Raw genomic sequence first — 25,131 nt, forward strand, 5'->3', positions numbered from 1 at the left:
GGGGACCCAGCTAGAATCTTACTTCTTTCTTAAATTCCCTTTCCTTGGGCTAGCTGGATTAACATGTAAGATGAACGTTGATTCATTTCTGGGAAAAATGAGCAGTATATGTGAATAGCTTGAATTTAAGGTTAGATAGCTTTAAGTTCAAGTAAGGGTCAGAACATTAGGTGAAAGGGAACAGTTATTAACTGATAACGGGACACAGTGTGGGAGGAAAAAATTATGATAAATTACTTATTAGCAAAATTAAAAAACAGTGGCTGAAAAAGGGACATCATGGTGTAAGGAACTGGAATAAATTTCAGTCTTCATAAAAACAAAAACAAATTTATTTGTAAATGAAACAAAGAAAAAATGTTAGGAATACATTAACATTGTTTTGTCAATTCAAATAATCAATTAAAGGCATAATTAGCATCCCTTTACACTCCAGCCTCAAGATAAGATAAACAAAAGAAATGGCTACTTCAGAATAGTCTTTCTGCATATTGTACAAGCAAGAGAAAAATACCAAGTTACATGCAAGATATACCACTACACAGTTACAAAACTGAATTTTAAAATCCTAACGAGACCATGACTACAGAACCTGAGGATTTGAAAGACTTAGAAATATTAGGATTCTCAACATAGTCAGCCTCCAAAACAAAAGAAACATTACTATAGTACTAAGCTTAAAGGAGAACCCCGCAACACTATGGTTTTATGACATCTGTAATGACCAGTAATAAACTTGAACACTTACTATCTAATGAACCATCTATAAAGAACATATAACTGTGAAAAATACTGTACTGCAATAATTTTCCCTCAAAGCAGGTCTCTGTGGGCCCATAATAACAAAGTCTAAAAAATCACCAATTGTAAACCTGCACTGTGACAAAGTTTCGTTGTCATCGAAAATTTTCTCATCACAGTACAGTAATGCCTAAATCTCTCCTTCTTGGAAAGGGTTTTGATACTGTGTTTCTGGAACCGTTCAGACTAAACTCGAACACAGTCCCATTCCATTTCAATAGCTACTGTGAACTAATAATGTCTATGACACCCTCTCGTATAACAACACAGTAGCATACTTCTAGTTAAAAAAACAAGATAATATGAATACAGAGCAGCATCACAGACCACTACACACTGGTAACAGGCAATAAACCGCATTTATGATGTTTTAGGTACAGTACTTGACGGATACTCTCAGTTTCCCTTCTGGGTGAATGGGGCTGCTGTCGATACCTAGAAAGAAATAATAACAGATTAAGGCACTTTTTTGGAAGCAGGAACTTGAGAGCTACAAACAAATGCTAGTGTGTTTCATAATATACTATCCACTAAGCTTTCTTAGATACAAACCCTTTTTTTTTTTTATTCCAACTAACAACTCTACACGCACAACAATCGTCATAGAGTTTTACTCTTATGACAGTCTTCGGACTCTCGTTGCGCGGAGTGTTCATGCTCGCGCGACTATTGCAAGGCGCGCGATCAGCGCTATGTTGGACCCTCAGGCTTGCGCAGCCCACTTTCTGTTTTCCATCCAACAGGAGTTAGCGACGAGGTTCCTTGCCATGTGAATTCTGACATAGCATGCGATCGTGATTCACGACCCTCTGTTGCTCCCCCACCTGTCTTCCACCTGTTCTTTCCCGCGCTGCGTCACACGACAGAATAGTGTCGCGCGACGCTTTCCAATCGCCAGCGCTTGGCGTTCCCACATCTCAGTCAAGAGAGGGTTCTCACGGTTGGCCATCCTCGTGGAACCAAACTTGCCTCGCAAGTCTCTCCAGTCTCAAAGGCCTCCATCGCCTCAGAGGCAGCAGTCGCCCATGCGACAAGGCCCAAACCCTATCCCTAAGGGTAGGCCTATGCCGCTCTCTCCTGCCAGGAAGCCTTCCACCTGCCGAGGTTCCTAAACCCTGAGGGATGGCTACTGACTAGGGGTTTCTGTCTCCCTACAACATATGACAAAGTTCCTTTGGGTTCTGATCATGTTCACACGACACAATTCCTGAAGATTCCATCAGGAATCAGTGACAGAGGTCCTGCGGGTTCTTGTCACAACGATCCCTTAGGGTTGCACAAAATAGATTCACGATCCCTTAATGTCGTGAGAAAGGAATTCACGAAATAAATTCAGAACTCCTAGGTTCTCATCACGCCGAATCTCTTGGTTCCGCGATCCAGAGTTTTTTCTGAAAACTCTATGGTCAACCTTCCCCTCTCCTACGGGATGGGTCTTCCAGCGTAGCGTGACTTGTTGCGTCACTCTACACTTCCAGCTGATTACTGTTCCAGCTCAGCCGGTCTCGCAATTACCGATCCTTTCGTTTTCGAACGAACCACCGTCATCTTCCCTCCTACTTCGAGTGGTTGGGTTAGCAGGCGGCTGGTGATCCTTTCTCGTCATCGAGAAATCCTCATCTGCCGGGACGGCAACTAGCGGGGTAAGAAAAATGTTTTTACATTCCAGTTTATTTCCCCTGGCAGGCCTTGCCTGAATTAGATGGTAGTTTTCTCACCAGCGAGAAAGTGTTTGATGGCAACTTCTTCGGGTAAGTGGTCGATGGCAATCTAATGTTTGGTCTTGTTGAAGCAAACCCCCATATAAAAGATTTCACCCTTTTCGGGAGTCTTGTTCCTGAGAAGTTTTACATAATTTCAACGGGTGTTGTTAAAACTTCATAAAGGCCGTAAGCCTTCCTGGAGCATGCGCGCTTTCCAAGACAAAACCATGAGGTTATTGTTATAAACTCGGGTTCTACCGTTTGATTGAATCAGTCGTATCCCGTCATTGTACCTCGGGTACAACGACTTATCATTTTACACGACAGGTCCTGAGACCTTTTACTCTACCCCTACAGGGTTATTGTCTCAAACAATTAGTCCCTAAGGAGCAATGTTAGCTTACGTATTAGAATGATAGCAACAGCGTGGGAAGCTTTTCATTACGTTTACGAACGTTTCAGACCTCGCCCACAGGGAACTAGACATCCTTGTCTGTGTATGAACGCTGGCTAGCCCCTCCCATAAAGAGGAGGAGCAAAGCTTCACATGGACATAGGACAGTTAGGTGCCCCAATCCGGTTGCGTCATTCCTGGTACAGGAATGTGCTTGCAGATAATCTGAACAGGACCACTTAGGTAGTGAGCTTCTAGTGTCTTTGAATCATCTTGTAGCCAACAAAGTCTTAACTTTGTAGGGGTACCCCTACTGTGGTCATGCTCGCAGCGGCCCTGAACTTCAGGCTCCGGCTCGACCGTTCCCCAGTTCCGGAACACCAGGCCCTTGAACAAGATCGGTGGGGCAGCTTAGAGGTGTACGCTTTTTCCCCTATTCGGTCTGGTGAGAAAGTCCTCAGCCAAGTCAAGATAAGCAAGATCTCATCAATGACTCCAATAGCTTTGTTATGGCATCACTCAGAATGGTTCCTGGACCTTCTGCAGCTCCCGACAGAGTTCCGAGGTATCATCCTCCATGACGCGATCTTCCAAGCAGCCACATGCCAACACTTTCCAAAGCTGTAGCTTTGCTTCGACTTCATGCCTAGAAACGGTCCTACACCACCTCTTGCATAGGGGCCTTTCGCAGCGAGTTGCAGAAAAGATGTGTAGGCACCTCAGACACTTTTCAGCGTCTGTCTTCCAGGCGAAATGTTTGGTCCTTTGTGACTGATGTCATGGAAGGGAATTCTCTCCCTTCGATGCCTTTACTCATACAAAGTTCGAGATAACTTGTTCCCCGTTGGATCTCAACCTCCTCATAGGAACGCGGTTCGCGGTCCTTCAGGGACGACAAACCTTTATGCCAGGCCTCAGATTGTTTCCTTACATTGAAGAGGGCCCTTTCTACTCACTTGGGCTTTGATCAAGAGAGTTAGTGTGTTGTATGATCCATCTTCTGATGTCTCCTACTCTAGGAGACGGGGTGAAGTAATCCTCAGCGGCATCCCTGCGTTGATTGCCAAGTCTCAAAATCCAAGTGTGCTGTACCCTAGGTGCAGTCAATTCCGGATAGAGTGTTCATTCGGTAACCGAAGACCCTTTCAACTGAGGTTTTACCCAGTGAGGAATCTGTGGTGTAACCTTAAAAGAACAACTCCAGCTCGCGCCCGTGTGTTGGCACTGTTGACCAGTACAGGGAAGGTCAAAAGAAGGATCACAAGAATTTCCTTCCCCTCGGGGATTGGAAAGCTATTGAGTTTGCTCTCAATCTAGACCCTCCTCCCCTAGGACCCAAAGACCCAGAGCTTGTAACGTCGGTGGCGTTTCTACGTCCATGGTGTTCAAGAAACTACTGTGGCGCAGATAGTGTAAGTGGGCGTGTGGAAGCGTCAATCAACCTTCACGGCCCACTACCTGCAAAGATGTAACCCGCAGGAACATGGAGACCTTTTCCATCGGTACCGTGGTGGTCGCACAACAAATGGTCCAAACACCTCAGGTTCCTTGATGAACAAGTGGCAGAGGATTGAAGGCTGGGGTTAGTCTGGGGTGAATGAGTAAGAATGACTGGCTCCTTTCTTCCTTTCACCCTCTCCCCTCTGGGGTAAACAGCTCCACTCCACAAACCTCAGCATAGTTACATCCACAATACCTTGTTGAGGGAGGGTATTGGGTATTTCTTAAGAACAATAGATTTTGTACTTGAGTTCCTAGTTTAAGGACAACACTCATCCAGTTATACATATATATATATATATATATATATATATATATATATCGTCGTCGGCGCCCACTCGTGTCCGAGTATTGGGTTCTGTCGTTAGCCATCAGCCTCCTATCTATGAAAAGATGAAGAAGGGTGGAGGAAACGACAGAATGCCAGTAGCTGGGTATATTGTTTTGGGTGGTCGTGGCTTTGCAACGGCCACGCTCACACACTTGGCCCACATCGTTTTCACCGCGGCTCAAGACATATGAGACAGGCGGCTTCTCCGATGTTGGTTGCATCGGGCTGCCGGGTTCTTGTTATGTCAAGGCCCGCCTTGTTGCCTGCCCGACAGGCATTGCCCTCTTCTGCCGGCGCTGGGAAGCTCCGCCGTTGGGGTCTTGTTTGGTTTGATTTTGGAGTTTTCCTTCTCCTAGCCTATGCCTATCTTAAAATAAAGGAGAAGGCCTATAGGGGTCCAGTCTTGGTCTGGTCTCTCAGAACTGGCCTTAGCGGTATGGTTGAGCCTGCCAGGGTGGATAAACTACCCCACCGCCATTGCCCAGCCCATCATTGAGACACTCAAGCCCCTCTACTGCAGCAAAGTGCTGGACCATCAGAGGGGATATATATATATATATATATATATATATATATATGTGTGTATATATATATATATATATATATATATATTTGTTCCGACACGAATACTTTACCTCGAATTACCTCTTCGGAGGGTCCTTGGACCTCTCTCAATCTCGACCAAGATTTCCCGTGCTACCCCCCCTATCTCGCTCCCGACAGTTCCTACCCCCGCCGCCAGGATAATTCCTGCGGCCCGGATTAGGGCAGGTCACTGCCCCTCCCGGGACAGGATCTCATTAAGTCCTTGGTCGTGAGATGCGAATCATCTCACTCTTTCTCGGTTAAATTCTCGATCTTTTTTTTTCGCAGTGTACCTCCCAAGTGTTCCTGTGCGTTCACTTTTCAACCGTGTCCTTACCCGGTGTTTAATTCATTTCCTTAGTGCTTGTGTCGTGCGTTGTGTGCGTTAGGGAACTGTATTCCTTGATTTTCTTCAAGGAATTGATAGCTGAAAGGAAAACTTTTTACAAGAAATCGTTCTTCCTCCCCTTATCCTCGGTGTTGCCGTGTAGGGGCAGCTTATGTTCCTCTTCAACCACGTGTCAGGACTACTGGTCCTGGAACGTAGTGCAGTGAGTGCACTTCGGCACTAAAAGGAAGAATACATCCAAGAGGCTCGTAGGAAGCCGAGCCTCTCTTCGCCAACTTAATTCCCGATGCCTCGTCGAATAGAGATTCTTATACAGCCATCTTCCCCTACCCAGAGTAGGGGACGAGGTAAGTCAGTTGCGGGGAAGTGCCCATTGCTCTTCCCCAAGAATTTGAGTGGGTGCGGTATAGCACCAAGAGGAAGTGGGCGACGAAGGGCTCGCCTAAGAAGACTAGCGCCGGGCGTCCCGCCGGGCTGAGCTTCCCTACCACCCTCTCCTACCCAGAGTAGGAGACGAGGTTGGTTTATTGTGTAGAAGATAACTCTTAAGAAGTAGTTCGAGGTAAGTACTACTTTCGGGAGTGTGTGGGGAGACGGAGTCCTGGTGCAAGTAGGCCACGTCTCCTCTGATGACCCCATGTGGGGGAAAATGTCTCTAATTCTTCTCCAGTCTCTTAGCGTATTTTTCAGTCTCTTCTGCAGCCGAGGGCCTCGCCGAGAAAGAGCCCCCCAGGTCTGTCTTGCAGCGTCCCCCGGACCGACAACCCAGGGTTTTTTCTCACCACGAAGGCCATCCTCCAGACGCAGATATAACCCTCGCAGGGAGAAATGCGAGAAGGCCTCTTCAGGCAGGCGTAAGACCGCGAAGCCTACGGTTCACCCCGCCAACGGGTGTAACCGAGCTTCTTTACGGGCAGCCTGGCCGAATCAGCACAGCTGGTTCGGCCCTCGGACTTAAAAGGAACGGTTCCCTCCGTCGGGTCAGCCCACGGGGATCCGCGTCCGAGTCCCCCAGCCCGCCCGCAGGTGTAAGCGGGCTTATTTACGGGCAGACAGGCCGAATCAGCACAGCTGGCTCGGCCCTCGGACTTAAAAGGAACGGTTCCCTCCGTCGGGTCAGCCCACGGGGATCCGCGTCCGCGTCCCCCAGCCCGCCCGCAGGTGTAAGCGGGCGTATTTACGGGCAGCCTGGCCGAATCAGCGCAGCTGGTTCGGCCCTCGGACTTAAAAGGAACGGTTCCCTCCGTTGGGGCAGCCCACGGGGATCCGCGTCCGAGTCCCCCAGCCCGCCCGCAGGTGTAAGCGGGCTTATTTACGGGCAGCCTGGCCGAACCAGCACAGCTGACTCGGCCCTCGGACGTAAAAGGAACGGTTCCCTCCGTCGGGTCAGCCCACGGGGATCCGCGTCCGAGTCCCCCAGCCCGCCCGCAGGTGTAAGCGGGCTTATTTACGGGCAGACAGGCCGAATCAGCACAGCTGGCTCGGCCCTCGGACTTAAAAGGAACGGTTCCCTCCGTCGGGTCAGCCCACGGGGATCCACGTCCGCGTCCCCCAGCCCGCCCGCAGGTGTAAGCGGGCGTATTTACGGGCAGCCTGGCCGAATCAGCGCAGCTGGTTCGGCCCTCGGACTTAAAAGGAACGGTTCCCTCCGTTGGGGCAGCCCACGAGGATCCGCGTCCGCGTCCCCCGGAGAGAATACACGAACAGTAGTCCTCGACGGTACGGCGTTGCCGGTTCTGACCCCGAACCGGGTGCGGAGCTCCCCGCCGGGGAAACCGGTACCACCGCAAGGGAGTGCCTGGGATTCCAGAACCAAAGCGACCGGGGAGTGCCCTATTGGAATCGATTAAAAAAAAAAAAAAAAAAAAAAAAAAGACGGAAACCCATTCATGTTTTATATTGAGATAATCATCTTTTTCTTTTACATGATTGCCAGGTGTGTCCTTTACACGAATGTGTATACTCATGTTCTTTCAGGTATTACACTTGAAAGGATATCGATCGTCATGAGCAATAAATCTCTTAGGTATTGACATCATTAGACATCTAGAATAATTCTTAACGAGAAGCCCAGACTTCAGGGACCATGATAGTCGTGAAGCTAAATAGTCTGCAATAAGTTATTATTGTTATTATTATTGTTGTTGTTGTTATTATTATTACTTGCTAAACTACAACCCTAGTAGGAAAAGCAGGATGCTATAAAGCAGGATGCTATAAGTCCCGGGGCCGTAACAAGGAAAATAGCCCAGCGAGGAAAGGAAACAAGGAAAAATAAAATATAAGAACAGTAACAACATTAAAATAAATCTTTCATAAATAAATTATAAAACTATAAGTCCAGCAAGGCCTTCCACCCTTAGGTTAGTGGCTTTTCAGTCTCTCACACTAACAGCTAACTGGGTGTTCTGGAAGCGAAACACTGTTCTGGCGTAAGTATCTTGGTAGGCACCAGACAGGGGGACGCGACCCATCGCAGCTTTCCCTTGGGGGGAGAATCTCTGTTTCCTCGGAAGGAACGAGAAACCATAGTGGAGAAGGTCTTGAAATAGAAGGAGGCTAACGTCCCCAGACCTACGACTCCTAGGAGACCACCCTAGAAGAGATCTGTCTCGGATAGTGCCGCGACACCCCAAGCATCTACCAGCACTACGAGGAGAGAAGCCCTCGTCCTCCTGGTCCGCAACGCCTCAGCCCCTCCACAGGGGAGCTCCAGCGCCTTCTAGCTCCTTCAGGTCGGGTTACCCCGCCTCTAGGGGAGGCAGGTCAGGCCTCCCCTCTAGAAGAAGGGAGGAGTGGGAGGCTCCCTATCCCCACCCAACCTTCGGGTTGGAGGATGACTCAGGCGTCATTGGCAAGCATGGAGGGCTCAAGGAGCGGAACCTTGGACAGTGTCCTTACTAAAGAAGGGCTACGGACTTCCATTCCTAACGGAACCAACCACGCCTTTTCCGGCCAACTGGATAGATGGCTAGATCCTAAAGACCCGTTAAAGAGGACCGCCCTTCAAGAGGAGGTGTTGTCCATGATAGAGAAGGGTACCATGGAAGAAGTTCTTCTCCCAGGACCAGGTGTCTGCAGTCGACTATTCCTGGCAGAGAAAGCGACCGGGGGGGGGGGGGGAGGCCGGTTATAGATCTGTCAGCTCTCAACAGGTTCGTCAAGATGACGGACTTCTAAATGGACACGCAGAATTCGGTCCTGCTGTCCTTGAGGGAGAAAGCTTGTAGAATTCCATCGACCCCAAGGACGCATACTTCCAGATTCCGGTCCACACCTTGGGTCGGAGGTTCCTCCGGGTGAAATAGGGTTCCCAGTTCCTGCAATTCAGGACCCCCTTTTTCTTTGGTCTGTCAACAACGCCCAAAGTGTTCGTGAGAGTCCCCACGGCTGTCGCAGGGGGGCCCACGAACGAGGCATTCGCCTTAGCAGATACCTGGACGGCTGGTAGCTTCTTCCCGCCTCAAAGGTCCTCTTGGAGGAACAAGGGAGAAGTCTCCTCCAGTTTGGCAAGGATCTGGGGAACTGAATCAACCCGAAGTAGAAAAATCTATCCCCTTCCACCGGAATGAACTACTGGGGAATAACATTAGACCTTTTTTCGGGGAGAATTTTTCCCTTCGGAGAATAAGGTATGACACCTCAGGCTCATTAGTCAGCCGTTCCTACTGTTCACAGACGCCTCCAACCAGAGATGGGGAGCCCTTCCCCTCGACGAAGAGGCACGAGAGACCTGGTTGGAAGGGGACAGACAACTCCACACAATGTCCTGGAGTTGGAAGTAGTCCAGAAGGCATGCCTACACTTCGCAAGTCTGCTAAAGGGGAACTCCGTGGCGTGGATGAGCGACAACACCACGGTAATGGCATACATAAACAAGCAGGGTACTTGTAATCGAAGGAGTTTGGCGATCTCACCATAGAGAATCTCGACTGAGTGATAGGGAATCAAGGGGTGATGTTAGCAAGGTTCTTTCCCGGAAAGTAAATCGCCCTGGCCGACGGCCTCAGCAGAATGGGCCACATAGTAGGGACAAAATGGTCCCTTCCCCCAGGAATAGCCAAGCTCATCATTCAACGATGGGGCTCCCCGGTGGTTGACCGCTTTGCAACAACCTCAACGCCCAACTCCCAGTCTATTGCCCCCCTGTACCAGACCCCGAAAGATTCCTTAGAAGGCTCTTTTCAGAACAAGTGGGACAATCTGGATGTGTACGTTTTCCCCCTTTTCACGCTGATAAGACATGGGCTCAGCAGAATAAAGGTGGCTCGGAGCCTACAGATGACTTTGGTAGCGCCCTGGTGGCTAGACAGAGAGAGTAGTTCGCGGACCTAAAGACCTATCGAGTCAACCGCCGTGGCCTCTGTCCGTCAGGTCAGATCTACTGAGTCAACCGCACTTCCTCAGGTTCCACGACAACCCTCTCTCTCTTCGCCTTCACGCCTGGAGACTATCGAGCGACTCCTGAAGAAGGAGGGGTACTCCTCCTCCACAGCCAAGAGGATGTCCCTATACCTAAGAAAATCCTCTACCGTAGTCTACCAGGCGAAGTGGGCCGCCTTTACGAAATGGTGCGCGACAAAACAAATAAGACCTCTCAAAGCCTCGGTCCCTGACATAGCTGATTTTCTAGTGTACCTTAGGGATAAAATAGGAATGCCAATCCCGGCTATTAAAGGAGTACGAGCAGCCTTAGGCCAAGTCTTTCTCCTGAAAGGCATCGACCTGGGGACCTCAAGACACATAGGGATGCTGATTAGAAGTTTCGAACAATCCTGCCCTCCCCAAGTCAGGAGAGTGCCTAGATGGGACCTGGCCAAGGTCCTGAAAATGTGGTATCGTCCAACCTTTGAACCACTCAGAGATATAGGGGACAAAGGTCTCACCCTCAAGACAGTCTTCTTGCTAGCCTTAGCTTCGGCTAAGAGGGTAGGTGAGATCCACGGTCTCTCCTACGACGTGGCACACTCCAAAGGGTGGAAGGAGGTATCTTTCAAGTTCGTACCCTCCTTTGTAGCAAAGACTCAGAACCCAGCAGTCTGGGACCCGAGGTTTGAAGGTTTCTCTTTTCCAGCCATCCCCAAGACAGGCAATACGGACGACCTGAAGTTATGCCCGGTCAGGACGATCAGGAAATACCTGGAAAGGACGGCCCATCTCCGTCCGGGTGCCAAGAACCTCTTCGTCTCTTCAGGCGTTAATAAGAAGCAAGTGTCCAAGAACACTATTTCCTTCTGGCTGAGACAAGTCATCACTAGGGCTTATGATGAAGACAAGGTGGCAGTACCAGGCACTCCACGTCCCCATGACATCAGGAGCCTGAGCACTTCCTTGGCCTTTGAGAGAAATATGGCAGTGGGCCAGATCCTGCAGGCCGGCACTTGGTCACACCAGTCGACCTTCACGGCCCATTAACTCAAAGACTACTCAAGAAAGTCTTTGGATGGATTCTCCATTGGGACAGTCATCGCCGCCCTCCAAGCTGTGTAGTGGCAGGCTGGAAGACGTCCCCAACAAGTGATTAGTCTCATCCCTACTTCGTCAGGAGAAGACTCAGTAGAGAAAATGTCAAGAGGTAACCCTAAAAATTATAAGTGTAAGTTTTCCCTGCTACCCCCTATCCGCTCTCTGTACCCCCGCATTACGTAGCCCTCCAGGCACCATGTGCCTAACCAAGTGGCAGAATGGCTCTCCCGCCTCCTAAAGTGTAAGTCTCCGAAGAGGTAATTCGAGGTAAAGTATTCGTGTCGGAACAAATGAAAAATTTTAAGTAATTTTTATTTTTCCTAACATACTTACCGAGAATTACCTCTGAGTAATGGCCCTCCCTTCCGTCCCCGAGTGCCATTCTTCTATTGTCGAGTCGGGCTAAACGGAGGACTTAATGAGATCCTGTCCCGGGAGGGGCAGTGACCTGCCCTAATCCGGGCCGCAGGAATTATCCTGGCGGCGGGGGTAGGAACTGTCGGGAGCGAGATAGGGGGGGGTAGCACGGGAAATCTTGGTCGAGATTGAGAGAGGTCCAAGGACCCTCCGAAGAGGTAATTCTCGGTAAGTATGTTAGGAAAAATAAAAATTACTTAAAATTTTTCATATATATATGTATATATATGTGTATATATATATATATATATATATATATATATATATATATATATATATATATATATAGATTGATTGATTAATTAATTTTCATCTCAAATATAACTTGGAATTAATGTACTACTGTAATTGGAAAATGATAGATCAAGTAATAATTGTTTGAGTAAATATGAAATATCCTTCGGTAGCATGCCTTAATAATAAGAGAGTTATTTGATCTGAAAATTAAGGTTGACGACAGACTAGGCAGGGTTGATCAGTGTATTTGAATGTAAACAATGCATAAGATTATAATTTGCTATGTTTAATTATAGATACTATACTAAAATGTGATTATTACATGAATTATCATTGGATACAGTTAAGTGAAACACCAGGGAGAACAGGGAGAGAGAAGGATGAAACAATATGACAAAGGGAGCCATAGACACTAGAAAGGGTGGGGGGAAGGTGGTAGCCAACTTCCTTCTCCTTGCACGTCCCTTCAGCCAAATAAATTTGCAAAATCAATGAATTTTGGAAGTGCATGAAGGAGGAATGAAAAATTGGAATGGTAATACGTGGAATGAGGGATAAGAAAGGGGTTTAGAATGATTAATAAGATGAAAATGACGAATGAATGCTAGAAAAGAGAAGAATAAATTCGCGAAAAATAAAGATTATTAAAAGAGTTGGAAAGATATGTTGTAGTAGTTGTGTGTGTCGGAGAGCAAAGTAAATGTACGAAAGGATTTGGGAAGGAATTGGGAAAAGTTTTATATATAATAATAATAAGTCACGGACAATAATAATGTGAAGGAAATATACTAATATGCATGATAGGTTATATCAGTGAGGTAATTCTGTGAAAGTGAATAGTCATATCAGTGGGATAATATTGTGAAAGTGAATATACGTGGATGACGGACTACGCAGATTTGATCAGCTAATTTGAATGTAAACAATGCATGAGATTATAATTTGCTATGATTTCAATTATAAATGTTACTAAAATGTGAATATTACATGCATTATTATTGGATACAGTTAAGTGAAGCATCAGTTAAATCAAAATCGGGTTTATTTCAAATATAGCTGTAATTTTTTACCACAGTAAATGGATATACACTGTACAGAGAGAGCTAGGACCAGCTGGGTGGAGATAGGTAGTGGCGCGCAGCGCTCCCTGTGTAAAGGAACGCAGGCTATTTGAAATCTTCTCGTAGCTTGAATTTTATAACGATTTTTATAAGAATTTTTATTTGATAGGTATTGCATTGTTCTTGGCCATCATAATGCTGTGGCCAATTATTAGAAATCAAATTCTTAATGTTGGGTAAATAATCATCACAAAGAAATTTTGTTCTTTCTTTTCTCCTTTGTCGTGAAAACCCGAAACCATGAAGCAAGAAACCGCGATTAACAAGGCCTGACTGTATTTTGGGGGCCACTCTTGATATTGATGAGCGACAATAACATGGTCATTGCTTACCTGAACTAACAGGGCAGTACCTTTTTGCAGCCACTGTGCCGTCTAGTAGTAGAGATATTGAGATGGACACAAGACAGCTCTGTGACCCTATCAGCTTGCCCGGAATGTGCTAGCGGACAGTCTGAGCAGAGCAACTCAGACAGTAGGCTCCGAATGGTCTTTGAATCATCTAGTATCATCTAGCAGCCAACAAAGTCCCGACTTTGTGGGGTTCTCTGACTGTGGATCTGTTTGCAACGGCCCTGAACTTCAGGCTCACGTTGTACTGCTCCCCAGACCTGGATCCTCAAGCTCTTTGGTAAGATGCATTCCAAAATCGGTGGGTGATTCTGGACGCGTATGTGTTTCCCCCGTTATGTCTGATGAAAAAAGTCCTCAACCAGGTCCTAGTAAGCAAGAACTTACAAATGACTCTAATAGCTCTGCTGTGGCATCATGCAGTATGTTTCCCGGACCTTCTGCAACTCCTCACGGAGATCCCAAGATAATTCCCTTCACGACACAACTTACTAAAACAGCCACATGCCGAAATCTACCACAAATTTGTAGCTTCATTTCGACTTCACACCTGGTGAATGTCTAGCACCTTCTCACACAGAGAGGCTTTTAGGATGGCTGGGCACCTTAGATGCTCCAAAGCTTTAGTCTACCAGGCAAAGTGGTTAGTTTTCGGTGGTTGGTGTCGTGGAAGGGTTATCTCTCCACTCGATGCCACTGTCCCAATGATAGCAGAGTTTCTTTTACACCTTCGGAAAGAAATTAGCGCTGATTTAGCTGAAGGGATGTGCAAGGAGAAGGAGGTTGGCTATTGCCTTCCCCCACCGTTTCGTGTTTATGGCTCCCTTTGTCTTATTGCTTCATCCTTCTCTCTCCCTGTTCTCCCTGGTGTTTCACTTAACTGTATCCAATGATAATGCATGTAATAATCACATTTCAGTATCGTATTTATAATTAAAAACATAGCAAATTATAATCTTATGCATTGTTTACGTTTAAATACACTGATTAACCCTGTCTAGTCTGTCGTCCAACCTTAATTTTCTGATCAAATAACTCCCTTATTATTAAGGCATGCTACCGAAGGATATTTCATCGTTACTAAAATAAACAATTATTACTTGAACTAGCATTTTCCAGTTAGCATATTAATTCCAAGAGTTTTATTTGAAATGAAAATCTCTCTCTCTCTCTCTCTCTCTCTCTCCTCTCACTCCCTCCCTCCCCTCCCCTCCCTCCCTCCCTCCCTCCTCTCTCTCTCTCTCTCTCTCTCTCTCTCTCTCTCTCTCTCTCTTCTCTCTCTCTCTCTCTCTCTCTCTCTCTCTCTTTTTGTTGATTTGTATTTATTTATCGTATATATACCTTATAAATTATACATTATAGAGTACTTCTTGAGTCATAAAAAAACAAATGGTTATTTTCTTTATATTTTTGAATAACGTAAAATCCATTATTACCTTTGAGTATTTTTATATCTTTTGATGGCTATTTATTGTGGAATTGTTATGGAATGACATAGTCACCTCAATAAATATATAAATTTTTGTACACAAAAAATTATAGTGCTGTACCTTATGATTATGAAATACAGATTACTTCTTGTGTTAAGGAAGCAAATGGAAGTTTTCATTACAGATCTGTATAACGTAAAGTCCATTATTACTAATGAGAAGTTTTATATCTTTCAACAGCTTTGTATTGTGGAATTATTAGAGAATAAATCACTTTGAGTACAAACTTTTATTTATACACAGAATAAGTCCTTTATCGTCATTTAGAGAAAGTTATGTAAAACAAATCTACAGCTGATTCATTTTCTCTCTCTCTCCTCTCTCTCTCTCCTCTCTCTCTCTCTCTCTCTCTCTCTCTCTCTCTCTCTCTCTCTCTCTCTCTCTCTCTCTCCCACCCCCTCTCCTCTCTCTCTCTCTCTCTCTCTCTCTCTCTCTCTCTCTCTCTCACCTCTCTCTCTCTCTCTCTCTCTCTCTCTCATATCAGTATACAAGTATGTTCATCATATGCCTTGTAATTATACATTATTGTAAACATTTTGTTAAGGGAAATGGATATTTTCAAACATTTCTCTATAGCGAGATATTTTATTGACTAGTTGTTTTTTTACATATTTCCAAGGCCATCTATCCTGGTATTACTGTATTACATAATCACTTAGCAGTAACAAAATAGAAATACAAATTTACAAATTAAACATGCAATTGCAGGTTAAAAAGATATATCCATGAGTCACAATTCTCGTATACAGCTACTGAGTGGGGACCGGTGCCTCTCTTACCAAAGGAGCTAATGATTTTTTTGGAAGCAGGGTAGCATGTTAGCTATTTTTTTTAACGAGGTCTAGTGGAATTTACCGGGTTATTATACTTAGCTAAGGGAAATTATTACAAAACTTATAATCTTCACAGGATATGTTACTCATTAAATTTAGTACTGTACAGTATATAAATGAAATATAGAATCAGTTTTATAGAAAAGCAAAGATATGAAATAAAATCAGAAGGTGAGGAGACTGGCAAAGTAGAAAATAGCAACTCTACTGTATTGTATAAATGTTACTGGTAATAAATAAGCGTTCAAAATGAATACTGTAATTTTATGACCAGCAGTTATAACAATATAGGAAGGGGAATGTTAGAAACCTTATCTGAATGACTATAAGGTTTACATTTAATTTTATCCATTCTTGCATATCAGGTTAATCATACTGTATTTTTATTTGATTTTCTTGTTTTACTTTCAGACCCAGATCTTGATGCTTCAAAGAGAATTGCAGTCTTGCAGTCCAGAATTCAGGAATTGAAAAGAACTTACATGCAAGTTAAAACGGAATTGGCATCTGTGGAACGCAGAAGGAAAAAGTTACGGCGGAAGGAACGTGAAAGTGAGTTTAATTTAGTTTGTTTTTTTATTGTTATTCATAAATTGCAATATCAGAAACACAATTATTCTTATAGTGGTAATTGGAGAGGATTGTTTATAATTATCAATGTTAGTGATTGGATGTGAAGATATAGGCAGAATTTTTGCCACAATAGGAAATGGATTTTGCTATGAATTTACATTAAAAGTACATATTTGTAATTTTGGATAATAAAATGAATAATTTCTGAAAAACCTATGATTGAAGATTGGCCATTTTATTTCAAATAATTTTATTGAGAGGAAAACTAGTGAATGAGAGAACTACACTAATGGTCTAGTTCCTTTGCATGTTTATTGATTTCTAATTTTATTTCTTTGTATTTCACAATTATAGGAATTTCATCCCCTTTTTAGGGATGTGTACTCTGTTATCAAGTTAATTGAATGAATGATATTGGGTGATCATTTTTTAATAACATCAATATCTATTTATTTACACAAAAGTCTTTAATATCAGACAATGACCATGGTAATTTGCAATGACACTAAACAGCGTATGTAAATGTACATAGGCAGTTATAACCCTCTATCCCCCAAGCTTTTGTTTCTTGTAATATTTCATTAAAGGAGGTAAAGACTGATATAAAAGGTCTTTGTCATAATTGTTTGTCCATATTATATTCTGAATGTCAGGTGACTGGCATGATTAGATTCATGTTGGGGAGTAGGTTCTGTTGGGGTTGTGATCACCAGAGGAGAATCAATGGTTGGCAGCATTCCTAGTTCCTCATGCTGTGTTTCACTAAATGACAAATGATGGTTTTCAGGCTATGTTTTTCCTATTCTAGGACTATTGTATTATAGGCTGGTTTTTGAGGTTGCAGGAGTGTGCTGTTTTTGCTCTTGTGGCAAATCTTATAAGTGAATCCTGTTCAGAAATGCCCTTGGAGTCTGAAGTTACCTCACCAACTGGATAGTTCTTTTCTGGGTGTCTGAAGTACTTTTTGATGCTTGTGTGGTATTGAAAGCTAATATGGCAGGTACATTCTTACACCTAGAATCATCCTATATTATAGCTTCATTTTTTATGCTCTTGTCAGGAACATACTTTGAGGAATTTTCTGTTGCATAAAGTAACTCTTTTCATACCATAAACTTTAATTGCATTTGGATTAAATTGGCAGACTTCAATGATGATACCAATTTCACCCCATTTGAGTTGTTACTACCCTATCTTGTTCTGAATATGTATGCAATTACCTTTTGCAAGTAGCCTTTTTGTGTTTCCTGTTTGATGTGACAATGTTCTACTGTCTTCTCACTCATCTAGTCTGCCCTTTAGCTATTGCGAGGATATCTTCTTGGCAAAATTTGAATGAAATCCCTTATTGGATAATCAAAGACTAATATCACCAGTGAAATTTTTGTGCAGGGTGTATTTCTATATTGAAGCATGGTGCGTTGAAATGGTAAATTCACGGCCGCCATCAAACGCTAGTCCATTGGGAATTCCAAAAGTGACAAACTTGTATGAAAGGCAGTTTATGAGCAGAACTGCTCTGTTTCAGGACCTTTTAACAATTGTCCAGTTTGAGTATTTGTTAATTATGTTGAAGTAACAAATCCCCTCATATTGAAAAGTCAGAAGAGAGACATTGAAATGGGTAGTACTGTGACAGGTGTGGGTGGAACAGTTGGTTTAGTGGTTGCTCTCCAGTTACAATGGTTGCATCCCACTCTTCATGCTGAGATAGCAGGAGTAATACCTGTCCAGAAGACTGATGACTACTCTAGAAATCACATAGCAGTAACTCTGGTGGGCTCTATGTAAAGCAAACAAGAATTCCTCTTGGAGGCTGGGAGGAATGATTATTCTGTCCTAGTTATAATATAGCATCATCAACAGTGTGATGGCGTTCTCAGATTTGGAAATATTCCTGCAGTTGTAAAGAAAACTTGTGGAAATTCCAGTGTACAAAACTTGTTTACAAGTTCATTCATACTATCGTCACTTGCAGTACATCGCAGATCTGGCTGAAAGTGAATCGAGCGAGGATACAGATAATATTATGACTGTTTTCAATTCATGGAGCTTTTGAATGTGAATCATTTATGCCTGATAAAAATTATGTATTGGGTAATAACAATTCTGTATTGTGATGGCTGGTACAGTATATCCTCAGAGAAAGTCTCAGGGTCCCCTGTTGGATGAATTGAATAATTGTCAACGGCATGACATTTAAGGCTTGGTATACGAATCATTTGGAAGCTATTTGAGTCTTTTCACTTCAAAATTTTTAGGCATGAATTCAGATGTCTTCTAAAGATCTGACAGTGAATATTTTCCAGGTGAGGTTTTTGGTCAGTAGTGATTATAAGACAATCACATCACAGTACAAATTACCTCCCTTTGCACAAGGCGTTTACAGCATTTACAATGGCTGGAGTTCCATCATTTGCTAATGCATAACATTGTTATTATTATTATTATTAAGCTACAATCCTACTTGGAAAAGCAGGATGCTATAAGCCTCAAGGGCTCCAACAGGGAAAAATAGCCCAGCTAGGAAAGGAAAAAGGAAATAAACTACTGGAGAAGTAATGAGCAATTAAAATTTAAGAACAATAAGAATATGAAAATAAATCTTTCATACACAAATTATAAAAACTTGAAAAAGATGAGTGGAATAGAGTATCCTTAAGCAAGAGAACTCTATCCCACAACAGTGGAAGACGATAGCACAGATGCTAGGGGACTACCCAAGACTAGAGAACAATGGTTTAATTTTGGAATGTCCTCCAATAAGAGTTGCTTACCATAGCTAAAGTCTCTTCTATCCTTACCAAGAGGAAAGTAATCACTGAAAAATTACATTGCGTTTACAGTAGTTAACCCCTTCAGCGAAGAAGAATTGTTTGGTAATCTCAGTGTTGTCAGGTGTATGAGGACAGAAGAAAATGTGGAATGAATAGGCCGTAACCAGAGAGAGAGGGATCCAATGTAGTACTGTCTGGCCAAAGGACACAATATCACTCTAGCAGTAGTGTCTCAACAGGCAAGTAATTGTATTTCTGACAATCATTCTCCACTATCCTGTTTTACAGCCAAATGGTTCTCTTCTTTTGCAGGAACAGTAGTTTCTGAAATGGCCAATCAAATGCCAATTTTTAAGGGGCCTGGTCGGTATGCCAATACTGTATATGGGGTTATACGACGAGAAACGCAAAATCCTAAAAAAAAATCACTGAGCTTCGTATGCCAATGGAGAATGAGTATAAAAAATATGTTGTCAAAATTCTTACTTTCATAGTTACAGAGTAATTAGTAAAGGTAACTCTATAAGCAAAACATTGATCCCTACCAGAAAATGCAGTATTTCTTCATTTTCAATATTAATCTTACCCGATGATCATGTAGCTGTCAACTCCGTTGCCCGACAGAAATCTACGGTCGGGATACGCCAGCGATCGCTATCCAGGTGGGGGTGTACTCATCAGCGCCATCTGTGGTCAGGTACTCAAGTACTTCTTGTCAACAAGAACTCAATTTTTCCTCTGTCGTGCCGCCGGCAAGACCTACTTGGATACGCTGTTGATTTTGGAGTCTTTTGTTCACGATTTGGTGATGTATTTGCTCTAAAGTTTAGCCTTCGCTGTTCAGGAAGCTTTATCCTTAGCTTAGCAAGCTTTTGGAATTAATTTGATTTCTTGGTTAACGAACTTTGCTTAATTTTGGAATTCCCCCTTGACTACTTCTAAATTCAAGATGTCTGACCATTCCCAAGTCCCTAAATACAGGCAGTGTAGTGTTAGGACTTTTACTAGGCGTCTTCCGAAGGCCTCTATAGATCCTCACACCGTATGTTCCAATTGTAGGGGTAAATCCTGTCAATTGGAAGATCGATGTGGGGAATGTGCTGGGCTTTCGGAATTCGATTTTAACGAATTCCTTAGATATGCACGTAGGTTAGAGAAGGAGAGAGATAGGAGGAGTTCTTCTCGCTCTGTGGATTTTTCCTCTCCCCATGCCCCTCAACCTTTTCCTTCCCCTGTGGTGGTGACTCCCGAACCTGCTACGAGTGCTCAGCCTGCAATGGCTGATATGTTGCGTGCCATTCAGGCTCTCGGTGAGAAGGTGGAGTCGTTGGTTAGTGACCGCAATCAGCTCTTGGCAGATGTCAGAGAGCTGAAAGCGAAGAGTGCAGTGGGAAGTGTTAGTGGTAGTGATGTGCATAGTGTCAGTGTCAGTGTTGCGCATGAGGGTACATCTGTGCGTGCCAGTCGTCCTCCCAGTCCGGGACCTCTTGCAAGCTCCCAAGCCCAGGGGAGAAGCAATGTCGAAGGACCAAAGGGTTCGGCAGGCCTTGATCGGCGCATGGATGTATCCTCAGTGGTTGCGGACGTATCTGTTAAGGATCGTCCCATCCACATACAGACGAATGAGCCCTTACATTCCTCGTCTGTGGAAGAAGTTTCCAGGAGGAAACGGTGGACCAAGGTCTCACGACCGCTCAAACGTAAGGTCCCTTCCGAGCTAGTCCAACGGCCCAGGTGTAGCCACTGGGTCAGTTCGGACTCGCCACAGTCATCTGATGACTGCACACCTCCCAAGAGAGGTAGAGTGGTCCCTCAACAGGCTACTGCTCCGTCTGTTGTTGCTCCAACCACAGTAGACCCTAAGTGGTCCATGCTGCAGACTATGCAGTCTCAGCTTGCGGCATTCATGCAGGAGTATCATGCCGAGAAAGTTAACACCTCTCCTGTTAACCTACAACCCGCAGAGGTTGTGCGCTCAGCAGATACTGCGGCTGCCTGCTCCCACACCCCACCTGTGAGAGCTCCTCCACCGATGCGCAGTCCTCCCTGCCAGACGCATGTTCTTGCTGCACCATCTGCTAACATGTGTGAGCTGCCGCATCAGGAGTTGCCGGGTTCCAGCACTATGCGGCATTCTCCTCAGCCCATGCAGCATGCTCTGCATACCTTACAGCATGCTCCGCATACCATGCAGCATGAGCCGCATACCTTACAGCATGCTCTGCACACCATACCGCATGCTCCTCAGCCCACCGCAGCCCCTTCCACACACCAGCCCTCTGCTTTTGTTGTTGCCAGCTCGCAGACTGACCAGCAGAGGCATGAAGTTGGATCCGCAGGTACGCATGCACCCGTTCTGCAGGATTCAGCCGTTCAGCTTGCTGCTCTGCCTTTGCCACTCACAACTCAACTTTCGGATGATGATGTATCGGATGATGAAGCTGCTCATCTGGATGAACCTCACTCTGATGTTGAAGGACACAAGTCTTCGCCACCCTCCTTAGACTTTCGCAAAGTCCTTGCCTTATTCAGGGACTTGTATCCTGAGCATTTTGTGTCTGCAACCCCTCGTTCTCCTCCCTCCGAGTTTGCTCTGGGCATGCAGTCTGCTGCGCCTGCCTTCACCAAGCTTGTTCTCGCCAGATCATCTAGGAGAGCTTTGAGGGTTATGGGGGACTGGTTGCATTCCAAGAAGCAACTGGGAAGGACCTCTTTTGTGTTTCCTCCTCCCAAGCTTGCTTCTAAGTCGAGCGTCTGGTATGCCACGGGAGAGGAACCTGGCTTGGGGGTTCCTGCCTCTGCCCAGGCCGACTTCTCAAGTCTGGTTGACTCCCCGCAGGTTGGCTATGAGACGTTCGAAGATCTGCTGGTCCTTTTCAGATTTAGATCATCTGTTGAAGGGAGTCTTTCGTGCCTTCGAGATATTCAACTTCCTCGATTGGTGTTTGGGAGCCTTAAGCAGGAAGACTTCCCCTTCAGATAAGGACTCGGCCATGCTGATCATGTCTAGCATGGACAAGGCAATTCGGGATGGGTCTGGTGAGCTTGCGGCTTCATATGTATCAGGAGTCCTCAAGAAGAGAGAACATCTTTGCTCCTTCTTATCTGCTGGTATCACTCCTTGCCAGAAGTCAGAGTTGTTGTTTGCTCCTCTCTCCAAGTGTCTGTTTCCGGAGGAGTTGATTAAGGGGATGGCTGCCTCACTTATCCAGAAGGATACTCATGATCTGATGGCTTCTTCTGCACGTAAGGCTAAAACCTTACCTTCCGTGCCTAGACCCTTCCGCCCTGCAGCAGTCGATACACCTGCTTCTAGGTTCATCCCGCCCTTTCGTGGCAGAACCTCCAGCAGAGGAGGTACCCGTGCAGACAGTCACCGTGGCAAGTCCAAGAAGGGTTCCAAGTCCGCAAAAGGCAAGTTTTGACTGCCTTCCTCTCCAGACAGCAGTAGGAGCCAGACTCAAGACCTTCTGGCAAGCTTGGGAGAGCAGAGGTGCAGACGCTCAGTCTGTGAAGTGGCTAAGGGAGGGATACAGAATTCCGTTCTGCCGCAATCCCCCTCTAGCTACATCTCCCATCAACCTCTCTCCCAACTACAAGGAGAAGGACAAGAGGCTAGCGTTGCAACAAGAGGTGTCGCTCTTGCTACAAAAGGAAGCGGTGGTCATAGTCCGGGATCATCAATCCCCGGGCTTTTACAACCGTCTCTTCCTGGTAGCCAAGAAGACAGGAGGTTGGAGACCGGTGCTGGACGTCAGTGCTCTCAATGCTTTTGTCACCAAGCAGACGTTCACGATGGAGACGACGAAGTCGGTCCTAGCAGCGGTCAGGCAGGAGGACTGGATGGTCTCGTTAGACCTGAAAGACGCATACTTTCACGTTCCCCATCCATCCAGACTCCCAACCTTTCCTAAGATTCGTCTTTGGAAAGGTTGTGTACCAGTTCCAAGCCCTGTGCTTTGGCCTAAGCACGGCACCTCTTGTGTTTACCAGACTGATGAGGAATATTGCGAAATCCCTTCACTTGGCAGACATCAGAGCCTCCCTCTATTTAGACGACTGGCTTTTAAGAGCTCCCACAAGTCGTCGCTGTCTGGAGAATCTCAGATGGACTATGGATCTGACCAAGGAACTGGGCCTCCTGGTCAATTTAGAGAAGTCCCAGCTCGTCCCATCCCAGACCATTGTCTACCTGGGTATGGAGATTCAGAGTCGAGCTTTTCGGGCTTTTCCGTCGGCCCTAAGGATCAACCAAGCCCTAGAATACATCCAGAGCATGCTGAGAAGGAACCGATGCTCAGTCAGGCAGTGGATGAGTCTAACAGGGACACTTTCATCGCTGGCCCTGTTCATCGAGTTAGGGAGACTCCACCTCCGCCCCCTTCAGTATCATCTAGCTGCTCACTGGATAAAGGACATGACGCTAGAGACGGTCTCAGTTCCTGTTTCCGAAGAGATGAGGTCTACTCTAACGTGGTGGAAGAACAGCATTCTTCTCAAGGAAGATCTACCTTTGGCTGTTCAGACCCCCGACCACCGTCTCTTCTCGGACGCATCAGACACGGGCTGGGGTGCGACATTGGACGGACAGGAGTGCTCGGGAACATGGAATCAGGAGCAAAGGACACTTCACATCAATTGCAAGTTGTTGGCGGTTCATCTGGCCTTGATAAACTTCAAGTCCCTCCAGCTAAACAAGGTGGTGGAGGTGAACTCCGACAACACCACAGCCTTGGCTTACATCTCCAAGCAGGGAGGGTCTCATTCGAGGAAGTTGTTCGAGATCGCAAGGGACCTCCTCATTTGGTCAAAAGATCGAAAGCTCACGCTGGTAACGAGGTTCATTCAGGGCGATATGAATGTCATGGCAGATCGCCTCAGCCGGAAGGGTCAGGTCATCCCCACAGAGTGGACCCTTCACAAGAATGTTTGCAGCAGACTTTGGGCCCTGTGGGGTCAGCCAACCATAGATCTGTTCGCTACCTCGATGACCAAGAGGCTCCCGTTGTATTGTTCTCCGATTCCAGACCCAGCAGCAGTTCACATGGATGCCTTTCTGCTGGATTGGTCCCATCTCGACCTGTATGCATTCCCGCCGTTCAAGATTGTCAACAGGGTACTTCAGAAGTTCGCCTCTCACAAAGGGACACGGCTGACGTTGGTTGCTCCCCTCTGGCCCGCGAGAGAATGGTTCACAGAGGTACTGCAATGGCTGGTCGACGTTCCCAGGACTCTTCCTCTAAGAGTGGACCTTCTGCGTCAACCTCACGTAAAGAAGGTACACCCAAACCTCCACGCTCTTCGTCTGACTGCCTTCAGACTATCGAAAGACTCTCAAGAGCTAGAGGCTTTTCGAAGGAGGCAGCCAGAGCGATTGCCAGAGCAAGGAGGACATCCACTCTCAGAGTCTACCAGTCTAAATGGGAAGTCTTCCGAAGCTGGTGCAAGGCCAATGCAGTTTCCTCAACCAGTACCACTGTAACCCAGATTGCTGACTTCCTGTTACATCTAAGGAACGTAAGATCCCTATCAGCTCCTACGATCAAGGGTTACAGAAGTATGTTTGCAGCGGTTTTCCGCCACAGAGGCTTGGATCTTTCCACCAACAAAGATCTACAGGACCTCCTTAGGTCTTTTGAGACCTCAAAGGAACGTCGGTTGTCCACTCCAGGCTGGAATCTAGACGTGGTCCTAAGGTTCCTTATGTCATCAAGATTTGAACCGCTCCAATCAGCCTCTTTTAAGGACCTCACATTAAAAACTCTTTTCCTCGTGTGCTTAGCAACAGCTAAAAGAGTAAGTGAGATCCACGCCTTCAGCAGGAACATAGGTTTCACATCTGAAACGGCTACATGTTCCTTGCAGCTCGGTTTTTTGGCTAAAAACGAGCTTCCTTCACGTCCTTGGCCTAAGTCGTTCGAGATCCCAAGCCTGTCCAACTTGGTGGGTAACGAACTGGAGAGAGTACTTTGCCCAGTTAGAGCTCTTAAGTACTATCTAAGAAGGTCAAAACCTTTACGAGGACAATCAGAAGCCTTATGGTGTGCTATCAAGAAGCCTTCTCTACCAATGTCTAAGAACGCAGTTTCTTACTACATCAGGCTTCTGATTAGAGAAGCACATTCTCATCGAAGGAAGAAGACCTTGCTTTGCTGAAGGTAAGGACACATGAAGTGAGAGCTGTGGCTACTTCAGTGGCCTTCA

At 45.6% G+C, this 25,131-nt stretch overlaps 1 protein-coding gene across 6 annotated transcripts in view; it reads left to right on the forward strand.

Moving 5' to 3' along the window:
- htk (hat-trick) overlaps positions 1 to 25,131 on the forward strand; it is a 152,257-nt gene that overhangs the window by 121,993 nt on the left and 5,133 nt on the right. For all 6 annotated transcript variants that reach the window (XM_068346047.1, XM_068346044.1, XM_068346046.1 and 3 more), the window contains one exon: positions 15,989 to 16,129. In XM_068346047.1, coding sequence (XP_068202148.1) covers positions 15,989 to 16,129 — 141 coding nt within the window. The remainder of the gene's footprint in view (positions 1 to 15,988; positions 16,130 to 25,131) is intronic.

The sequence above is a fragment of the Palaemon carinicauda genome, chromosome 22 (genome assembly GCF_036898095.1).
Source record: "Palaemon carinicauda isolate YSFRI2023 chromosome 22, ASM3689809v2, whole genome shotgun sequence".
In the NCBI taxonomy this organism is placed as follows: domain Eukaryota; kingdom Metazoa; phylum Arthropoda; class Malacostraca; order Decapoda; family Palaemonidae; genus Palaemon; species Palaemon carinicauda.